At 43.4% G+C, this 21,232-nt stretch overlaps 2 protein-coding genes across 2 annotated transcripts in view; both read right to left on the bottom strand.

The window, feature by feature from the left end:
* The window catches only part of LOC310636267 (laminin subunit beta-1-like), a 94,540-nt gene extending 89,121 nt beyond the window's left edge, over positions 1–5,419 (bottom strand). Inside the window, exon 1 of the mRNA XM_083355933.1 lies at positions 5,292–5,419. Coding sequence (XP_083212059.1) covers positions 5,292–5,327 — 36 coding nt within the window. The 5' untranslated portion in view covers positions 5,328–5,419. The remainder of the gene's footprint in view (positions 1–5,291) is intronic.
* A 3,251-nt stretch (positions 5,420–8,670) lies between these two features.
* LOC310636356 (uncharacterized protein) lies at positions 8,671–20,480 on the bottom strand. The gene is made up of 4 exons (XM_083356112.1): positions 20,383–20,480; positions 17,776–17,873; positions 15,274–15,371; positions 8,671–10,833 (listed from the first exon to the last, which is right to left on the bottom strand). The coding sequence occupies exons 3-4, from the start codon at positions 15,367–15,369 to the stop codon at positions 10,543–10,545; spliced, it is 387 nt and encodes a 128-aa protein (XP_083212238.1). The 5' UTR covers positions 15,370–15,371; positions 17,776–17,873; positions 20,383–20,480; the 3' UTR covers positions 8,671–10,542.
* Between the last annotated feature and the right edge of the window lie 752 nt (positions 20,481–21,232).

Raw genomic sequence — 21,232 nt, 5'->3', positions numbered from 1 at the left:
AATAAATAAATCTTCAGCAATGAGATGCGATGCTGAATATTTTTCCATTCTACGTGAGGACAAAGGAAAAATGGCAAAAAATGGATAAGGAATATTCAATACCTTGGATTTTTCTCTGGCTAGCATTTGATTGCCAAGATGGGCATAACAGTCTCACTTTCACCTTTAAAGAGGCTCAATTTTATCAGTCTATCCGCTGACTCATTTGTGGGTGTATCGGCATTATTAGTGTGCTTCCCGAAGAGTTAGAGCTCTGAAATTTAGTATATTGGCATCCCAGATTTTCTGACTAACAGTCGGGAAACAGAAGATTCAAAAATAAGCCAAAGGATTAACTTACTCCCACAAAAGCTAAACAATTGCAAGTTAATAAAAGAGAAACCTGGAGGGAAATGTAGTCATTTCTGCCTCAAAGGGGAAGAGCTAAAAATATAAATTACTAACTTCTCAGAACACTAAAGGGCAAAATAAATTAAAAAAGTATTATTATTATTATTATTATTATTATTATTATTATTATTATTATTATTATTATTATTATTATTATTATTATTATTAAAATATAACCAACATAAGACACTGCATTAACTGGGGAGAGACTAAGTGCCCTGGTGCTTTTTATATATTTTGAAGTTTGACTCCCATCAAATCCCAGATAGCATAGCCAAAAGTTGGGGATTCTGGCAGGTCCCAGAGTAACACCTCTTTGCTATGAAACTCCAAAAGAAGGTAATCAGTAATTCACTCTTGAGAAAGAGAAAAAAGAACGTATTCCCAAACTATTACAAGAAAACATTCATATAGACAATACTGTGCATAGCTAGGAAAACGAAGAAGCAGGGCTCACCAAACAAATCATACCAGAGTTCGCACTCAGGGTACAAATGACCAGACTCAAATTACCTACAGTATTTTGGACACACAGTGTGAAGACCCAGCTGGGAACGGTGGAAGGAAAGAGAAGAAGCAATGTGGTGGATGGACTGAGTTATAGTGACAATAGGTGTGGCGTTGATCAAAGGCCTGGAGACTAAAACATACGAAGAACGGCTGCAGGACTTGGGTTTGGCTAGTCTAAAGAAAAGAAGAAATAGGGGAGACATGATAGCAGTGTTCCAGTATATGAGGGGCTGCCACAAGGCAGAGGGGGGCAGGTTGTTCATTAAAGCACCAGAGGGGAGGACAAGGAACAATGGTTGGAAACTGATCAGAGAGAGAAGCAACCTGGAATTAAGGAGAAACTTCCTGACAGTGAGGACAATTAACCAGTGGAACAGCTTGCCTCCAGAAATCGTGGGTGCTCCATCACTGGAGGTTTTTAAGAAGAGACTGGACAGTCAATTATCTGAAATGGTATAGGTTCTCCTGTGTGAGCAGGGGGCTGGACTAGAAGACCTTCAATGTCCCTTCCAGCCCTATTCTATTCTATTCTATTCTATTCTATTCTATTCTATTCTATTCTATTCTATTCTAAATTGGGAAATTTGAAAATATATTGTTATGGAGAAAATCTATCAGGTAGCCCTCGACTTATGACCACAGCTGAGCCCAAAATATCTGTTGCTAAGCAAGATGTGAGTTTTGCCCCATTTTGCAGCCTTTCTTGTCACAGTTGTTAAGTGAATCACGGCAGCTGTTAAGGTAGTGACATAATTGTTAAGTGAATCTGGCTTCTTCATTGACTTTGCTTGTCAGAAAGTCTAAAAAAGTGATCACATGACCCCGGGACACTGCAACCGTCATACGTATGAGACAGCTGCCAAGCATCTGAACTTTGATCATGTGACCATGTGGATGCTGCAATGGTTGTAAGTGTAAGAAAACGTCATAAGTCACGGCTTTCAGTGCCGTTGTAATTTTGAAGGGTCACTAAACAAAAGCTTGTAAGTCAAGGACTACCTATTTGTGATTGCTAAGGGTCAAAAATGACTTGATAGCACATAATCAATCAATCAATCAATCAAAAAGTCCTATTTTCATGTGATCATCATCCTGCTTTTTTGGAGAAGCCCTGTTTGCAATTGTGGTCCAATTTATGAGTGCAGATCACACTATCTGCTTAAGCTAAGTTTCTCTGAACAGTGCTGTGGACAGAATACAAGGTTCTGCCCAACTAAGGAGGGCACAAATAACCTTTATATAGTTGTACAATAAATGCTGACTAGTAATGACACCAAATGCCAGTCATCTTATTTTTGATAACATGGGTTAGATTTTCTTCTTATAGTGAGAAGAAAACAGTTAATAAAACAGAGGTTGGCATGAACCACTTTTTGTGGTTAGTGACTTCTTAATTGCCATTTAAAGGTATAAGGGCTGATTCAAGGTTTTTAAGAAGAGACTGGACAGCCATTTGCCTGAAATGGTATAAGGTTTCCTGCCTGAGCAGGGGGTTGGACTAGATGACCTCCAAGGTCCCTTCCAACTTTATTATTATTATTATTATTATTATTATTATTATTATTATTATTATTATTATTATTATTATTATTATTATTATTATTATTATTATTATTATAGGTAACTCATGAGCCAGCATCTGCAAATGCCTAAGTATGCTATTATGGAGGCTTACTTGAGTTCAGAGGCTTCGGTGGTTTGGAGGTTTTGGTTCAGGAATTTATTTTGTTCCATCAATACTCTTTTTTCACAATTTATTAAGCAGACGTGGGGTTCTGCCAGATTCACTTTTCAGTCCCCCCTTTCATAAATTCACTTAGTGTCTGAGAAAGGCTGGAATTTATCTTCCATCAAGAGACGATGTTTCTAACTTCAGTTGCGCCTGGCCTAAAATCTTGGGTTTTCAGAGTTTCATTTGTACTCTGCTCCAATTATAGCCCATTCCATAACACTAACATTTTCACAGTCCATTCTGCTTGATCTTGCTTTTCCTTCCTGCAAGCAACTGACCTTGAAACTTGTTTCTCTTAGGAAACAATATTTGGAGTGGTTCCTTTTTGCACTCAGCTGATCTGGATGCAAATCAGCTCAGCTGCCTAATGTCTGGATGAAAGCACAGGAATCCAGGGTCAATCCTAAACTGAGCAAATGATCTGTGTGGTTAAGAAAATGTGCCTGCATTTGCACAATGCATCATTGACCTCTGTAGTCTCCTTTTATCAAAGCTATCTACCTGCCCTGTTTTAAGAGCATCCCTTAAAAGTCAAAGAGAAGGAGGCTACCTGAAATTTACTGGATGGCCTTGGACCACTCACTTTTCTTCAGCCTAAGTATTTGCATCCTTGGCCTAGAAAACATTCAGCAAAATGGGACGACTGGCACATGCCCAGGAGTTAAAGTATTAGATATAACTATAGAGCATATCTTTATAGTTTATAGATATAACTATACAGCATATCAAGGGACGCGGTGGCTCAGTGGGTTAGGACGCTGAGCTTGTCGATCAGATGATCGGCAGTTTGGCGGGTCGAATCCTGAGTGCCAAGTAGCAGAGTGAGCACCTGTTACTCATCCCAGCTTCTGCCAACCTAGCAGTTCAAAAGCATGTAAAAATGCAAGTAGAAAAATAGGGAAGGTAACAGCGTTCCGTGCGCCTTTGGCATCTAGTCATGCCGGCCACGTGACCACGGAGACGTCCTCAGACAAGCGATGGCTCTTCGGCTTTGAAACGGAGATGAGCACCGGTCCCTAGAGTCGGAAATGACTAGCATGCATATGCGGGGGAACCTTTACCTTTACCTTATAGAGCATATCAGGAGAAAAAATATTCCCATAAATTGCAGGTAATCCTCAACTTACAACCATTTGTTTTGTGACCATTCAGAGTTACTGAAAAAAGTGACTTACGATCAAACCTCACACTTACAACCAACCTAGCACTCCCATTCATTGTGATTAAAATTTGGGTGCTTGGCAGTCAGCCGGTATGTACAACAGTTGTAGTGTCCTGGGGTCACCTGATCACCTTTTGTGATCTTCCCAGCTGGTCTCCTGCGAGCAAAGTCAATGGGGGGAGCCAGATTCACTTAATGACTGCATGGTTCACTTAAAAACTACAGTGATTTGCTTAACAACGAAGGTAAAAAAATGTCATAAAATTGGGCACAACTCTCTTCTCACCATGCTTACTAGCAGAAATTCTGGTCTTAATTGTGGTTGTAAGTTGTGGACTACCCTTACCCATGTGAAGAGTATTCTGCACCAATTTTGCACAATTTATTTTGGTCCAGAGGAGAGCAATGACCTATGCACTGGCTATCTAAAGGATGCTCTTTCTTCAGATTCAGAAATCTCAGCAAGCCTCCTTCCATGTACCTTTTATTATCAAAGGGTTGGAGACTTGATGTACACTAATAACGGAAGCTGAACACCTTTCTGAATGGGGTGCCAAATACCCATTTTTGTTCTTCCATAGCAAAAGGAATTCCTGCAGCTTTCTGCAACAACTACAGTATATAGTAATCTCTTTGCATTCCCATTCATAATAACATTTCACTGATTACACATTAAAAATTAACATTGCATTAACCCTTTTGCCATGGTTTCTTAACATAAAATGGTATGAGCAAGAATTTTAGGTTTGGTCTGTCTTCTCCCTTGGCAGCCTGTCCAAAGATTTAATTCTCACCTGGGCTGCTAACTTCCAAGCTCTGAGCTTCAGTGGGAACGACTCCAGTCTTCCTTTACAACTGCAGCTTTTGTTCTGCTTCCTTTTGCTTGATTAAATTTAATTTATCCCTCCAATCTCAAAAGTATGGATGGGAGACCCACTTTGGCCAGGACGCCGGAGTTGGACATTGACCTGTGCTGCCCGTCATCTCCCAATCCCCATCCTGTGTTATAAATTTAAAGTTTTACATTAATAAATACATTTAGCAGGGGACATCCTTTTTTGCACCGACTGCGTGCAGAACACCAGTCCTCTTCCCTTTATGCCTTTGAGTTGAGGCATAAGCAAGGGATGAAGCCCAGTAGCTCCCATTAGTAGACAAGGAAGCAGGATAGGAGGATCTCAGTCACTCCAGAAGGATTCAAAGTAGAATCTTTTTTTGTTGTTGTTGAGAATCCCCTAGAAGCCAAACCGATCTGGCAAAAAAGCCTTAGGAGTTGGCTACACTGTCCACCTTTCCCCTTCCAAGCTAAAGGACACAAGATGGCTTGCAAAGACGCTCTTTCGTATTCAATCATCCACTCCACAACTTTCCACTACAAAACCCTCCCCCCCAAAAAATCTGGGCCAGCCAAGGGGGGGGTGAGAGACCTCATGCCATGGCCAGGTGCCCCCAGGAGCAGGAGAGAGAGGCAGGGAGAAGGAAAGGCCCAACTCTTACCTGGGAAGAAGATCCTGCTGTGGCTCCAGGCCTCATGCCAATTGGGGGAGCGTGGCCCAGTTGGGGCCCCTCTGCGGTTTGCACGTGCAAGAGCTATTGCCTTAAGCAGTGCAAAGTGCTTTGCCGAGCTGCCTGTTCCTGGAGAAAGGCTCCTGCTCTCAGCAGCAGCTCCTCCCTCCATGCAGTGCCAGGGGACGGGAGGAAGGGAGGGATCAGCCCTCCTTGGCAGCTGAGCCAAGGTAAGGCAACTAGGTAGATAAGAGACTCTCCCCGTTTCCGGGAATGGCCTGGTGCCTGACAGGAGGGAAAGGTGATTCCCTGCGGTTCTTCCAAGGAGCACTAGCTTGTCTGATCCAGCATACAGGTGTTTGGCCTGACTTACACACTGACGGACAGGGTTATACGTGCTCCGGTCCAGCAGAAATCTCTGGATCCTGACACAGAAGTTGTAACTAGCACCTGCCTTAGGAGCTACCAAGTCTGGGCTGACAACATCTAGATGACCCCCGCAAAGAGATACAGAAAACGCTCCCTTGTCACGCTATCGTCCGCTGGATTTTCACAGACCAGGTTTAGGAGTCTGATTAGCGATCCGCAACCAGATCTCCACCGCAGCAAGGTTCGTGGCCTTCAGAACTAGTCTACTCTCAGATTTTGAGAGCCATCTCTTTTTCGTAGACGTGTGTGGCAGCCACACTTTTGCGACGACCCAGAGGTTGAGCTGTAAACCAGCAGAAGCTCCAACACTGGAAGTTTTTAAGAAGAGACTGGACAGCCATTTGTCTGAAATGGTATAGGGTTTCCTGCCTGAGCAGGGGGTTGGACTAGATGACCTCCAAGGTCCCTTCCAACTTTACTGTTATAAGCTCCTGAAAGCCTTTAATGAGATGCAGGATATTTATTTATTTATTCATCCACTGCCAGGAGTTCGATCCTCACCGGCTCAAGGTTGACTCAGCCTTCCAATTCTTCCGAGGTGGGTAAAACGAGGACCCAGATTGTTTGGGGCAATAGGCTGACTCTGTAAGCTGCTTAGAGAAGGTTGTAACGCACTGTGAAGCGGTTTATAAGTCTATTTCTATTGTTATATTATCCTGTGTGCCTTCAAGTTGATTTTTGATGTCTGGTGACTGCCTGAACTAGTCCCTGCAGTTTTCATGGCAAGATTGCTCAGAAATACAGGTAGTTCTCGACTTGCAACCACAACTGAGCCCAACATTTCTGTTGCTAAGTGAGACATCCGTTAAGTGAGTTTTGCCCCATTTTACGATCTTTCTAGTCACGGTTGTTAAGTGAATCTGGCGTCCCCAACGATTTTGCTTGTCCAAAGGTTGCAAAAGGTGATCACATGACCTTGGGACACAGCAATGGTCATAAGTATGAACCAGTTGCCAAACATCTGAATTTTGATCACATGAGCATGGGGATGCTACAAAGGTCATAAGTGTGAAAAATGGTCACAACTCACTTTTTTCCACTGCTCTTGTGACTTTGAACAGTCACCAAATGAACTGTTGTAAGTTGAGGACTGCCTGTAGTTTGTCACTGTCTCCTCCCCAGGGCTGAAAGAGAGGGACTGGCCCATGGTTACTCACCTCTCTTTGTGTCTCAGGCAAGACTAGAACTCGAAATCTTCCAGTTTTTATCCTGCTACCTTAATCACGATGCTCAGATGCTCTCTCTCTCTTTTTTTTCCCTTCTTCTTTTCTTCTGTTCAGTCATGACCAGTTCTCAGAGACTGCCTGGACAAGTCCCTACAGTTTTCTTGGCAATGTTTTTCAGAAGTGGCTTGCCATCGCCTCCTTAAAAAAGCATCGAAAAATGCATAAGGTTCAGCGAAAACCAACACATTAACCCATGCCAGAGCTCCTGAATTAATATCCTGCTCACAATGCTTGGGTTTCAGGCTGGGATTTAGGGCTAAAGAAGGATTGTGGGACTTAGAAGAGGACTATTAAATTTTCAGATGACATAAAGCCAGGAGGAGTGGATTACATTTTAGAAGAGAAGATTTTAAAAGATGTAGACTGGCTTGAACGTTGAGCTGAAACAAACAAGACCAAATGTAACAGGAAGAAATGTAAAGTTGTGCATCGCAGGAGGAAAAAAAAAACACGAAAGTGACTAGCACAGGGTGGCTTGGGCAGAGAATGTGTGAAAAGGATCTGGGTGTTCTAGTATATCGTGAGCCAAGACTGTGGTGCAGCCGGCCAAGCTCCAAGCTCCGTTCCTGCAACCCTGCAAATGACAAATCAAACTCCAGGGGCAAATTATACAGGTTGCCTGAATAGCAATAACATTTAGATATATATACTGCTCCATAGGGCTTTACAGCACTCTTTGAATAGTTTACAGAGTCAGCATATTGCTCTCAACAATCTGGGTCCTCATTTTACCAACCTCGGAAGGATGGAAGGCTGAGTCAACCTTGAGTAAATCAGGATCCAACTCCAGGCTGTGGGCAGAGTGCCTCTCTCCCTGAATAACAGACCTGAAAACTGATGGACTTTTTCAAAAGTTTCAAAAGATCCTGACCAAGGATCTCTTTTTGATCTGCCCCTCAATTATGCCCATTTTAAGCATTAGAAACTGAGGTTCAGAAGGTCTGATGCCTGCCATCTGGGCAAAGTCAGCTGCTTCTGCGTACCTTGGTTCTTCTCAGCCAACAGCTGGAAGAGGCTGGGAGAGATGCACACGCTGGCAAGAAGCCAACTCAGGAGTCACCAGAGACAAAAATTGCTGACCTTGAAGAGCAGTGAATGCAACCACATGTTCAACAGGAATACGAAAATTACCCTCTGCCCCGCCTTTAATATCTTTGGAGTGTGGGAATTTGCTACTTCATCTGGATGTGGCTATTTCAAGGACTCCTGCTATGATACCCATTGCCCATTTTTCTCTTGGGGGTTACATCCATCACATTTCGATGTTTTATGTGAGGTTGCTGGCACATCAGGCTCTTTTCGTGAAATGCCTGATAAGGGGGTTGGCCTTATCTCTCCGCTGGCTTCAGCCCCTACTGGTGGGAGAACGAATGAGGCTATAGCTGCCTACAGTTCAGTATCCTTCTGGGGATCATCGTGGAAAATTCTCGATTTCATTGTTCATATGCAAATACTCCACATCAGAGGTTCTTACTAACCAGCACCATGGCTCTTTCTGAAGGCTGTTATTTCTTCCCTCCCCTTCTTTATTTCGGAGTAAAAAAACAATGTATTTCAAAGAGTTTACACACTGCCAGTGATGGGGTTCCTCTTTGAAATGACTTCACAAGACCTCATTTGGGAAAAGGTGAAAGCTGGATAAGTTATCTACAGAAACATATGGAGAAGGTGATAATGCAGGGATCTGAGAGTTGAAACAGAATTGTAGAGATTTATTGATTTAATTTATATGCTCCTTATCTTGTCCAGAAATGGATCATTACTGTTAGGCTATAGGTTCATGGGAGAAAAGCTTCAATTGTTTATCAGAACTTGTCTTTTTTTTAGAGATTGCTAAAGACTTATACAAGTAGCATTTGTAAACAGAATAACAGAGTTGGAAGGGACCTTGGAGGTCTTCTAGTCCAACCCCCTGCTCAAGCAGGAGGCCCTATACCTTTTCAGACAAATGACTATCCAGTCTCTTCTTAAAAATCTGCAGTGTTGGAGTACCCACAACTTCTGGAGGCAGGCTGTTCCGTTGATTAATTGTTCTCACTGTCAGGAAATTTCTCCTTACTTCTAGGTTGGATCTCTCCTTGATTAATTTCCATTTCATCCATCCATAATATTTTCTTCATTTACGCAGGGCTGTCAAGCTGCTGGCCCGCGGGCCGGTTTCATCATACTGAAGCCATGCCCACCCCATTGCAAAAAGACAATGCAAAAAGAGTTGAGATACATTGGGACACGTCCCGTGATGTGGCGAGTTTGACACCCGTGATTTACAGACATCTGAGTAATGGTATAGATGGAGAGGATCAGTAGGCAGAGCATTTCTGGAAAGGAAACAAATTCAGGAGTGGAGAACTATGGCTCCTTTATGACTTGTGGGCTGTGAATGCTGTGAATGCTCCAACACTGGAAGTTTTTAAAAAAATACTGGACAGCCATTTGTCCGAAAGGGTTTCCTGCCTGAGCAGGGGGTTGGACTAAATGACCTCCAAGGTCCCTTCCAACTTTATTATTATTATTACTTTATTATTATTATTAGTCCACAAGTCATAAAGGGACCATGGTTCTCCACCTCTACCTTACTTGATGGGTGCTTCCATCCAATGAAACCATCCCATCTTCATATCAACTCTTATTGTGCCACTGTGATATTATTGTCCATTGTCAAGAACCCTCCAGCCTTTTTTGTGGCAGCTAAGAAGAGGGTATTACTTGTCCCTTTTCCAAGCTAGGTTATCACTGATTGAGCCCTGCTAGTACAGGGAGGTGATTCCATCATGCTGTGCAAATACACTTCTAAGAGGTGACACAGGTCACATTCCTGTTTCCATGGATACCAACCAAACACACCCAGAGATAGAGTGGTAGCTCTGATTTCATACTGAGATCAGTAACAACTGAAAGAGGAGGAAGGTGATTTTCAAGTGGTGCAGGAGGAGAAATGGTCCAGGGCTCTCTGTTCCATGCAGCTGTTTTGACTAAAACACGTCCAAATGTAGAGACTCATTCAGCATAACAAGTACAGGTGGCCTCCAACTTAAAACAATGGAGCCTGGAATTACAGTTGTTAAGTCATGCTGGGTCATCATGTGACTGTGTCTGATTTTACAACTTTTTTTGCAGCAGCAGCAGCAGCAGTTGTTAAGTGAACCCATTTTAGCCAATGGGTGATTTTTATTTCTTTTTCTTTTTTTTGCTGGAAACTGGACATAAATGCCAATTTCCAAATAAAAAAACATTGTAAATCAGAGTCATGTGACTGTGGGACGCTGCAATCAGTCATAAATGCAAGCTAGTTTCTGAGTGCCCAAAATGTGATCGCAGGACCACAGGGGGGAGGTGGAACTTCAAATCAGGATCAAAAGGTCCTTTTGGGGGGTTGTTTCGTAACTTCAGTCACTAAGCGATCAGTTGTAAGTTGAGGACCACCTGCAGCTTTGTTGTAGTGGGCAGAAGGCAGCATTAGACAGTCCTGAAGGAACGATCCATCAAGAGCTCCTGATCATCTTCCAACACAGGCTTGAAACACCCTTCCTCGTTCAGGGTGTCTGCTGGGGGATGGCAAGATCCACTCTGCATCCCGTGCACAAATGTCAGGAAAATTGCTCCCGTGTTTTTCTCTTGCCACTGGAGTAGCAGCACGTCCTAGAAGGGTTGATGCCAGGTGATGATATCTGTTTCTTGCTCAAAGTAGTGTGGAAGTAGCGGGTTGGCCCTTCGGTACCATAGGAGTCGTTGAGGTCAGGCGGCTGATTTGTGGCCAGGAGATAGAGGGCTGCATACTGGTGCTGCTTCCCCAAACGATGCATTGCACACAGCTGCTGCTGCCAGCTAGCCACTTGCCGTAGCCTGCGGGTGGTCGCAGGGCGTCCCAGCCAGGGTACCTGGAAAAAGGCAGTGGTGCTTCAGACAATGGCTGTACATCAAGTCGAAACAGGGGCAATCCTGGATGGGGGTGGGGGAGGGTGTGAGGTCGTCAAAAAAGCCAAGACAGCAGCCAAGATTTTGCACTCAAAGCCTCCCCCCCCTTTATATGCGTCGCTTAAAAATTCACATTAAAAAGGGTGGGCTTTGAACGTATGGTCACAATCGCCAGGTTGACTTTGTTGACCCTCCAGGTGGGCAACCTTCCAGAAGCTTGCTCTTAATTTTAATGGGAGGGTGAACACCGCGGGGGGACAGTGTAATACTACAGAATGAATGTTCTGTCCTCACGACACATTACTCTGTGTGCGGCTCGACATGCAGCTAAGCCCTCTTATCCTTCAATAAGCCAGACTGTAAATGTAGATCTTGATACTTTAATAAAGAACACGATAAGGTGAAACAGTGATGCTATGTATGGGATATAGATTTTGTCCTCAGAAGAACACGTGTCACGGACTAAGCTGGATTAATCTAGATGCTTCTGTTACCTCAGAATGGTACAAAATGGAGTCTGGCTTCTCAGAATACACCTTTTTTGCATAATGAGGGAGGATGGGTGCTCTGTAGGGTCATACACCATCAAAACCAACTTTCCAAACAATGAAAGATTTGTGTTTGGCCAACAGGTGGAGCTCAATATACATTAAAAAAACAACAACACCAATCAAAAATTCACAAACTAGATGCGGGAGGCATGACAACTTATCTCACAGGATTTTTGCTGTGGGGAAAATAGGAGGGGGTTTGCCACCTTGAGTTATTCATAAAAATAAAGAAGCTGGGATATAAACAAACAAACAAACAAACAAATGTGTTACCACACTTGGGATGGTTGCACTAAATCTGTCATGTGCAAAGAATCAGGACCATACCGTTAAGTTGCAGTTCAGAAGATTTATTGATCAAACCTATGCACAAGAATCTAGTCAACAAAAGTTCAGTACTAAGTTGGTACCAACTAAGGATCAATGAAATTCAAGAGGGATTGGATTTAGACCCTTTGTGGAAACATAACAACTCTAAGCTGGTGACTCTACCCCTCCCCCCAGCTCTACCTGCTCTTCACCCGTAAAATCTGATGCATTGATTGTACTTAGCAACTGATTAGAATTATATTTTTATGCTTAATTAGGTTTTATTTTATTTATTAAATTTATTTGCCACCAATCTCATTTCAAAACGACTGAGTATTTTAGTATAGTCGTATGGTTCTTTTCTATTTCTATTTTTTATTGTTCCTGCTGCTGTTTTAACTGTTGTGAGCCATCCAGAGTCATATATGGGTGTCTATACAAATTGGACAAACAAACAAATTTTAAAAGATATATTATACAGATAGATAGAGGCCAGGGTTTCCTTTTTCTCTGTTTTTCTTAGGGCTTCAGTTTTAATATGTTCTCTACCTGAAAATAGCAGAAACTGAATCGACTTTTTGGCAATTGGGACCAAAGCAGAGAGCCAGGCATCAACAGTTCAGATCTGAGTGAATATCTTGTGATATCATGAGGACAAAGAAACCTGGTTTGCATAGCCAGGGGTTAACTAGAGGCATAACTATAGTTCCACTCCATGGGCTAGTCCTTGACTTACAACAGTTCATTTAGTGACTGTTCAGAGTTACAACAGCACTGAAAAAAGTGACTTATGACCCTTATTCATGCCTACGAGTATTACTTAAGCATCCCTGTGATCATGTAACCAAAATTTAGATGCTTGGCAACCAACTCATATTTATGACGGTTGCAGTGTCCCAGCGTCATGTGATCACCTTTTGTGACCTCCTGATAAGCAAAGTCAATGGGGACTCCAGATTCACTTTACAACCTTCTTACAAATTTAACAAATGTGGGAAGAAAAGTCATAAAATGGGGCAAAACTCAATTACCAACTCTTTTGCTTAGCAACAGAAATGTTTGGGTCAGTTGTGGTTTGTAAGTCGAGGACTACCTGTATTAAGCAGGACATTTAACCTGGATTCATTAGAAGGAGATTTGCAATATTACAGTTGGTGGAGATACCGCCCTCCTCACTTTGCTGTGGCAGTTATCGCTTATGGTGGACAAGGGAAGTATTGTCCACACTTCAGCTTAAAGGAAGAGAATCAGACTTCCTGTCAATACATACAATTCACTTCAGTTTGGATTTAAACAATGGTATCTTTCTCTTCAACCACAGGTATTAATTGACATAGCAAAGTCAGGAAGGTATAAACAGGGACTCTGTTAGCGCTGATATTGTCATTGCTTTTTTTTCCTCTTGCCAGCTGAAAACTCCAGACCTTCTGCATTTATTATGCCAAGTAAATATATGATTCTAAGTGCCATTGATAAACTTGTTTCTTGTTATAGATACGGGCTAATTCAGCTATTTTTCTGGATATCTGTGACAGATTCCAGCTGTAGTTGTACCAAAAGCTGCTCATAGACTAATCCTATATCTCCAGTTTGGAGCTTTTAGAAGTCATTAGTTACAATGGCTATATTAGCTGGGGATAATGTGAATTATAGTGCCCACTAAGTGACCACAGTCCAGAATTGTAATTTTGTTTTTATCTGAGTCTGAAGATTAAAAACCTCAGCAAGGAAAAGCAGAGCCATAAAACGGAACGGAGTGGTTTTTCACCAGAATGAAAAATGAAGCTTAAATTGAGTTATCATACTCCTTTCTAACACAGGGGTCCCCAACCCCTGGTCCACAAACTGATATTGGTCCATGGCCTGTTGGGATCTTTTTCTGTGCAAGAGGTGGGCAAGTGCACAAAGCTCCACCTATACATAGGACAAGGTTGCATGGGATAAGGTTGCGTGTGTGAAACCATCCCCACCACTGCCATCTGCTGCCATTGCCGCTGCCAGTGCATGGAGCCAGAAAGGTTGGGGACCGCTGTTCTGACTGAAATCACTTCGTTGTTTAAGAATGTGACTTCTGGAGTGGACAAATTTCTACTGGGGAATGGCTTCCATAGGGCATTCTGCAAAAATATACGGGTCCCATAATGTTGGCTTTTAAGTAGTTAGCCAGAACATCAACAGGCAAAACATATTTAAATTCAAGTATAAAATAGTTTATGATTTATTTATCATTTATTAAATTTCTATGCTGCCCATCTGACTAACACAGCATGGTTTGTGCTTAAATTGTAAGCCGCCCTGAGTCTTCGGAGAAGGGCGGGATATACATGGGATTAAAATAAATAAATAAACATAAAACTCTGGGCTAATATGCCATTAGTTCCCCATACTTATCCACACACTGCCTTGTTTTTATGTGAAATTGTGAGCAAGACTTTCACTTTACTATGGTTGAGGTACCCTTACGGCAGCGGGTCCCCAACTCCTGGTCCGTGGACCGGTACTGGGCCACAGCATGCTAGCAACCGGTCTGCACAAACAAGCAAAGCCCCATTTTCAGAATCCAGGCAGAATCCATTTTCAAAACCATGCACCCTCTGGTCTGTGGAAAAACCTGTCTCCACGTAACCGGTGCCTGGTGCCCAAAAGGTTGGGGACCTCTGTCTTAGGGCTTCTGTACATCTGGACTAAAAACAACTGGACTCCAGGCGGCCACTTCTATCACATACAAATTCATTATGCAGGTCATGACAGAATGACACATTTCAAGCAGCAGGAAGTCTCTGTTCAGGAGAAGCCTGACTTATCATACATACATACCTGGCAATGAAAAGATTACAGATAGTCCTTGACCATCCGCTTAATCATGTTACAAGGCTTTAAAAAATGACTTTATGACCAGCCCTCGCATTTAACAACTGTTGCAGCATCCTCACGATCATGCCATCAAAATTCAGGTGCTTGGCAATTAGCAAGTATCTAAAACAATTGCAGCAGCCCAGGATCACGTGATCATCATTTGTGACCTTCCCAGCCAATTTCCAACAAGCAAAGTCAAGTGGGGGCAGGGAAGCTGGCTTCATTTAATGACTGCACGATTCACTTAGAGGGTGGTGAGTACAGCACAAGACATTGTGGGCTGTTCTCTGACACCACTGGATGACATTGCCAGGGCTCGTTGCCTTGGAAGAGAGGAAAATTCTCAGGGATGACTCACACCCTGGATGGTACCTCTTTACTCTCCTACCATCGGGTAGGAGATATAGGAGTATAGCCAGCCGCACCAACAGGCTGAAAAACACCTTTTATCCGTGGGCTGTTAGGCTTTTGAATGAGAAATAACTTGTGTGAATTTTATGCAGAATTGACTTGGGAGGCCGGTGTGTGGTGTAGTTGGTTCACATGGTGTAGTAAGATAGAGGCTCAGCTAATCTCAATGTATACATAGTTGTACTTTGACAATAAAGATTCATTCACTTAGATCGTAAGTGGAGGACTACCTATTCCGGCTAGGCCTTGTTTTCTCATCACAAGCACCCTTCTCACCTGCTCAGAGAGCGAACGGCCTTTCAAACTTGCTGTAATCTCGTATCGGCACTTGGGTTCTTCGTGAAGGGCCCTCCACACCTCCTCAGCCCCCATATCTGTAGGGCAAAGAAAATGATATTTTGCATTCCAACAGATGAGACATGGCAGCGTTACACTTGTTACAGTGCTGAAAGGTGGTTAGATCCCTTAGGAAAAAAAGCAGGGACCATCTCGCCTTTTCTGAACAAAATATCCTACACAAAGCTTTGAGTAAAATGCCCCTGCTGCATGCCTACCATTTCCAGCAAGCACTCTTCGACTTACGGCCACAACTGAGCCCAAAGTTTCTGTTGCTCAGCAAGACAATGGTTAAAGTTTGCCCCATTTTGCAATCTTTCTTGCCACAGTTGTTAAGTGAATCAGTGCAGTTGTTAACTTAGTAACACCGTTGTTAAGTGAATCCGGCTTCCCCATTGACTTTGCTTGTCAGAAGGTCGAGAAAGGGGATCACGTGACCCCGGGACATTGCAACCGTCATAACTATAACTCAAGTTGCCAAGCGTCTGAATTTTGATCACGTGATCATGGGGATGCTGCAACGGTCGTAAGTGTGAAAAACGGTCATAAGTCACTTTTTCCAATGCCATTGTAACCTCGGGTGGTCACTAAACGAACTGTTGTAAGTTGAGTACTCCTTGTAGTACTCCCAGATCTGATGGACTACAACTACTGGGATTCTAGGCCAGGGCAGCACCCAAGGTGAAGAAGGTGGTGCTTGTTCTGTACCAGCCTGCTACCGGCCCTGCAGCAAAAGCAGGGACGACCCCTTTACAAACGGCAAGAGGCTGGAATAAAGCCTGCCAAATTTATTCACATAAAACAAGAGCAAGACAAGACACCAACCATAAAACACGAGCTAAGACGCAGGAACAATCCAAGCGGTTGCCATCAGCAAACCAGCCCTCCCACACATTCCCCTTAAATACAGTTCAGGGCGTGGCCTCTCTGTGCCTCCTTCTGAGGTGCCCCATTGCCTCCCTCTGTTTACTCCTGACTGACTGCCTCCTGCATCGGGCGTCCTTGAACAGGGCCAGCTGTGGGTCATCTTTATCCACGCTGTCAGGCTCACACAGCTGGGTCTGCGTCGTGACCAGATGAGAGGGGCCTTCCTGGGGGCTCTCATCAGCAAGATCTTCAACCCCCTCAGCAAGCTCTTCAACACCCCCCTCCTCCTCCTCTGAGTCGTCTGACCCAACTGCCGAACCCACAGGCTGACCCTGAATCACAACAGTGCTACACAGACCAGGAGAGATCAATCTTGGACGCCTGGTTTCATTTCCATTCTTATTGGGCTCCAGAAGAAAGAGGACATCACGGCCTCCACCTTACAGACAATTTTAAGTAAAGAAAAGCCCTGAGGGAGCTGGAAAATTCTCCAAAATGGAAAGCATACCTGACAGAAGCTGGGACCTTTGCCCACAGGGCAAACACTCTTCTGCCTGCCAAAGACTCAGGGCCAAGACAAGTGAAAGTACTGCAGGCAGTGGTGTGCTCCCTTTTATCTCTCTAATTGCATAATATTAGGAAAATAGCCAACCTAGTATTACATTCCTGTATTAAGATTAGTTTGCATAGTCTGTCAAGAAAAGGATGAAGCAGAAGATTTATTGCCATGAAATGCAGGTTTTCCTCTAATCCTACACTTCCCAGAGTTCACCAAGTGCCACATGTACAAGATCGTGTCCTTGTACTCCAAGTGGATTACATCTAGTCCTCCACTTATGACTACCATTGAGAGTGGAACTTCCATTGCCAAGCAATGGAGTCATTGAGTCGTACCCAATTTTACAACCTTCTTCCATGGTTATTAAGCAAAACACTTCTGCCCTTACACAGAGGTGGTTGTTAAGCTAATCTGGCTTCCCCTATTTACTTTGCTCGATCGTGTGACCCTGTGACACAGCAACCACCATAAATGCACGTTGGTTGCCGCCAGTTGCCTAAAGTCTGATCACATGACTTCAGGGATCCTGCGACAGCCCTTAAGGGCAGGTCCTGACCATAAGTCACTTTCCTCAAGTCTGTCGTAACTTTGTGCGATTGTTAAACGAATGGCTTGCAAGTTGAGGAATAGCTGCAATCTGTGATCTTTTGCTTCCATTTTGTTGTTGTTAGTTGCGAAGTCGTGTCCGACCCATCATGACCCCATGGACAACGTTCCTCCAGGCCTTCCTGTCCTCTTTTGCCTTTTGGTACTGTCTGTGGGGTTTTCATGGCAAAGATACGGGAGTGGGTTGCCATTTCCTTCTCCAGTGCATGACGTTTTGTCAGAACTCTCTGCTATGACCTGTCCGTCTTGGGTGGCCCTGCACGGCACAGTTCATAACTTCATTGAGTTACACAAGCCCCTTCGCCACGACAAGGCAGTAATCCATGAAGGGGGCTTCCATTTTATTATACCCCAAAGGGAATGAAGGAGAATAGCAAAGAAGGTTCTCTCTGAAACGGGAAATGTCTTACCAATACCAGCTGCCAGCAGGCGCCTCACTCGTGGGCTAATTGGTTTCTCTGTTGTAGATGGGTTCAAAAAATAGGAAGCTTTTTCAGAGCCCAAGAGCCTAGGCAGAAAGAAAAAAAGGAAAGAGGAAGCCACAGTAAAAACATGGCTCCTTAAAGGTGATAGGTGCTCCATCACTGGAGGTTTTTAAGAAGAGATTGGACAGCCATTTGTCTGGAATGGTATAGGGTCTCCTGATTGGACATAGGGGGTTGATCATGACTAGACACCAAAGGCGCACGGAACGCTGTTACCTTCCCACCATAGTGGTCCCTATTTTTCTACTTGCATTTTTACGTGCTTTTGAACTGGTAGGTTGGCAGAAGGTGGGACGAGTAACAGGTGCTCACTCTGTTATGCGGCACTCGGGATTCGACCCGCCAAACTGCTGACCTTCTGATCGACAAGCTCAGCGTCCTAACCCACTGAGCCACCACATCCCTTTGACCCATATACTTTGACCTATATCCCTGTCTGCGTTGGTTGATCAAGAATTGGAAAAAAAATGGAATTGGCTGATTCCGCTACGGTTTTATTAGATTAGAGTAGCCTTTCCTAATCTTATATTCTCCAGATGTGTTAGAATTAGAGCTCCCAGCTCCCAGTCAGGAGAAGAATGAGTTGGACCTCTGGGAAAGAACAACAGATCTACAGTCCAAAATCCCCTATCTGTTGAGATCTGAAGGTGTTTGCTTTTGTTGAAGAGGCAAAATATATTTTTTTCAATTAATTGCTGTTTCCTTGAATTGAGTCATTTTTGTGTGTGCAGTTAATAGATGGAATATTGTACTGTCTCCCACGCACCCAGATCTTAATTCACTGTACCCGGCACGATCAATATATTAAAATAATATTAAAACGAATTTCATTGAGGGGAAAGGATGGAAATATCCAACTAATTAAATAAATAAATAAATCTAGAGAATTCATGCAGTATTCATACAAAGTTGGCCTGGGTGAAATGGTAGATCGTTAAAAAGTGCCTAAAATAGGGAAATATTAGAGATTCTGGGAATTTTCAGGGAAAGGCCATTCTAGAACATAATCTGTGTGCCACTAGCAAGACACTTCTGTGATCAAGCACAACATGGCATCCCTGTCAATCTCAGCATCTCCTCTTGATAACAGTGATCAAATGGAACTATCATTTTATTAGGGCGATCAGATTTGGGATGCCAAGATCCAGGCAGCCCAAAAGCACAAGGCTGGTGACATTGCTAATCTGGAATTTGAGATAAAAGAATTGTTCCAGTGCCTTTTCCTTTAACATGATTTAAGCAGTGCTTTTGAGCATGTACATTTGACATGTGTAAAGTGTGTGCGCTGTTGAAGAAATCACAAGACACGGCCATATATTTAAGGCACAACACAAATGATCAGAGAATGAGATTTTGAAACAGGCTATGATTGCTAGAGCATGACAATGTGCTTACTGTTTTTGTTCCTGTGTGCACTTGTCCCTCATGTCCCTTTGACTTCCAATTAGCTTCGTTAGCTACCCTCAAACCTGGAATGATGCAGCTCCTGTTTGTTTTACTGAATGACACCCTTTTCTGTTGACCCGGACTTAGGGGACAGTAGCAATTGTGAAGGGATGCGGTGGCTCAGTGGGTTAGGACACTGAGCTTGTCAATCAGAAGATCGGCAGTTTGGTGGGTCGAATCCTGAGTGCCGTGTAACAGAGTGAGCACCTGTTACTCGTCCCAGCTTCTGCCAACCTAGCAGTTCGAAAGCACGTAAAAATGCAAGTAGAAAAATAGGGACCACTACAGTGGGAAGGTAACAGCGTTCCGTGCGCCTTTGGCATCTAGTCATGCCGGCCACATGACCACGGAGACGTCCTCGGACAAGCGCTGGCTCTTTGGCTTTGAAACGGAGATGAGCACCGGCCTCTGGAGTTGGAAACAACTAGCACGCATGTGCGGGGGAACCTTTACCTTTACCTTTTATATGGGTCAAAGGTCATACAGGGATTTATAGGATTTAAAGGATTTCATTAATATGTCTATTAAACTTGAATGTTGCCCATTTCTCCAGAGGTGACTCTAGGTGACTTACAGACATTCAGAATAACAGAGTTGGAAGGGACCTTGGAGGTCTTCTAGTCCAACCCCCTGTTGCAGAAGACCCTGTACCATTTCAGACAAACGGCTGTCCAGTCTCTTCTTAAAAAGCTCCAGTGATGGAGCACTCACAACTTCTGGAGGCAATCGGATTAAATTAAAGATGAATCAGCACTTTCATTTGTCTTGAAGTAAAATATTGGGCAGTGAGACGGTGGGAAATCTTACAGTCTGCTCTACTGCAACTCCTTCTTTTCAGACACACACTGGTCGAGTACACACACTGTGGTAAACTAGGATAAAATATGGCTGAGTGCCTTGTGGGAGCCCAGTGTCTTTCCCTGATGTATGAAGCCAGCCATGAGTTTAAGTGATAATACACCTGACTTGTTTTAGCTTAAAATTACACGCAACCAGCAAGTGTAAACCCAGGCTTGAGGTTTCGTGTGTTGTGTGAACTCTTAAAGAGTTGTTCTAATTTAGGGTTTTGAAAAAGGAGCTACTTACCTGTGTAGGTACTCTTGATAGTCCTGCAGGGGTTTGCTTGAGACTTCCTTCTTCTGGTTCCTTTGCAGACCCCAGTTCCCAGACCTTCTGAAGTCAGGCCACTTGTGAGATTCTCTGGTTGGTCCTGAATGAAACACCCACCTACAATTTGAATATGCCATCTTCCTTGATATGAATAAGGAGCAAGGAAGGAGACCAGGATGAACCTGAAGTCTCATTGATGCATTTCTTTCTAAGGCCCCATTTCCAGCTTCCTCTCTTCCATCCACCCTTCACCCTTCCCTCTTCCTTCCCCGTTATTTGTTTGTCTGTCTTCACTACAACCAACTTCCTGGATTCAGAGTTAAGTATCTGACCTGCTGTCATATCGTGTCATTCAGGTTCTTTATGCTTCTTGTTTGGACATTACCATGGCACCATTAATTTCACTGGCTTATGACAGGCATCAAGCCATTCCCTTGAGGCTGGACAGTAGCCAAATGAAGCTAAAGCTGAGTTCATTTGCTCCTTTGCTGGAGAATTTAAATAAATTCAGGGGGAATTACTTACAAAGTTAACTTGGGTCACATCTGGCTGCAGTAAAAGGTACATTTACCCGACTGTAAATCATTTTGAATTATTTATTTATTTATTTTATTTTATTGCATTTATATACCGCCCTTTCCCTGAGGACTCAGGGCGGTTTACAGGGAGTTAAAAATCAACCATACAAAAGTTAAAAAACCAATTTAAAAAAAGATTAAACCAACCCTGTACAATTAAAAACCCCAATTAAAATAAATTTCTCCTCAGCCTGGGCCCGAGAGCTCAAAGAGCCAGGTCTTCAGGCCCCGGCGGAATGACTGGAGGT

This window comes from Vipera ursinii (assembly GCF_947247035.1).
Source record: "Vipera ursinii genome assembly, chromosome: 2".
Taxonomy (NCBI): domain Eukaryota; kingdom Metazoa; phylum Chordata; class Lepidosauria; order Squamata; family Viperidae; genus Vipera; species Vipera ursinii.
The sequence above is the reverse complement of the archived record's forward strand: the minus strand, read 5'-3'. Positions and strand labels throughout refer to the sequence as shown.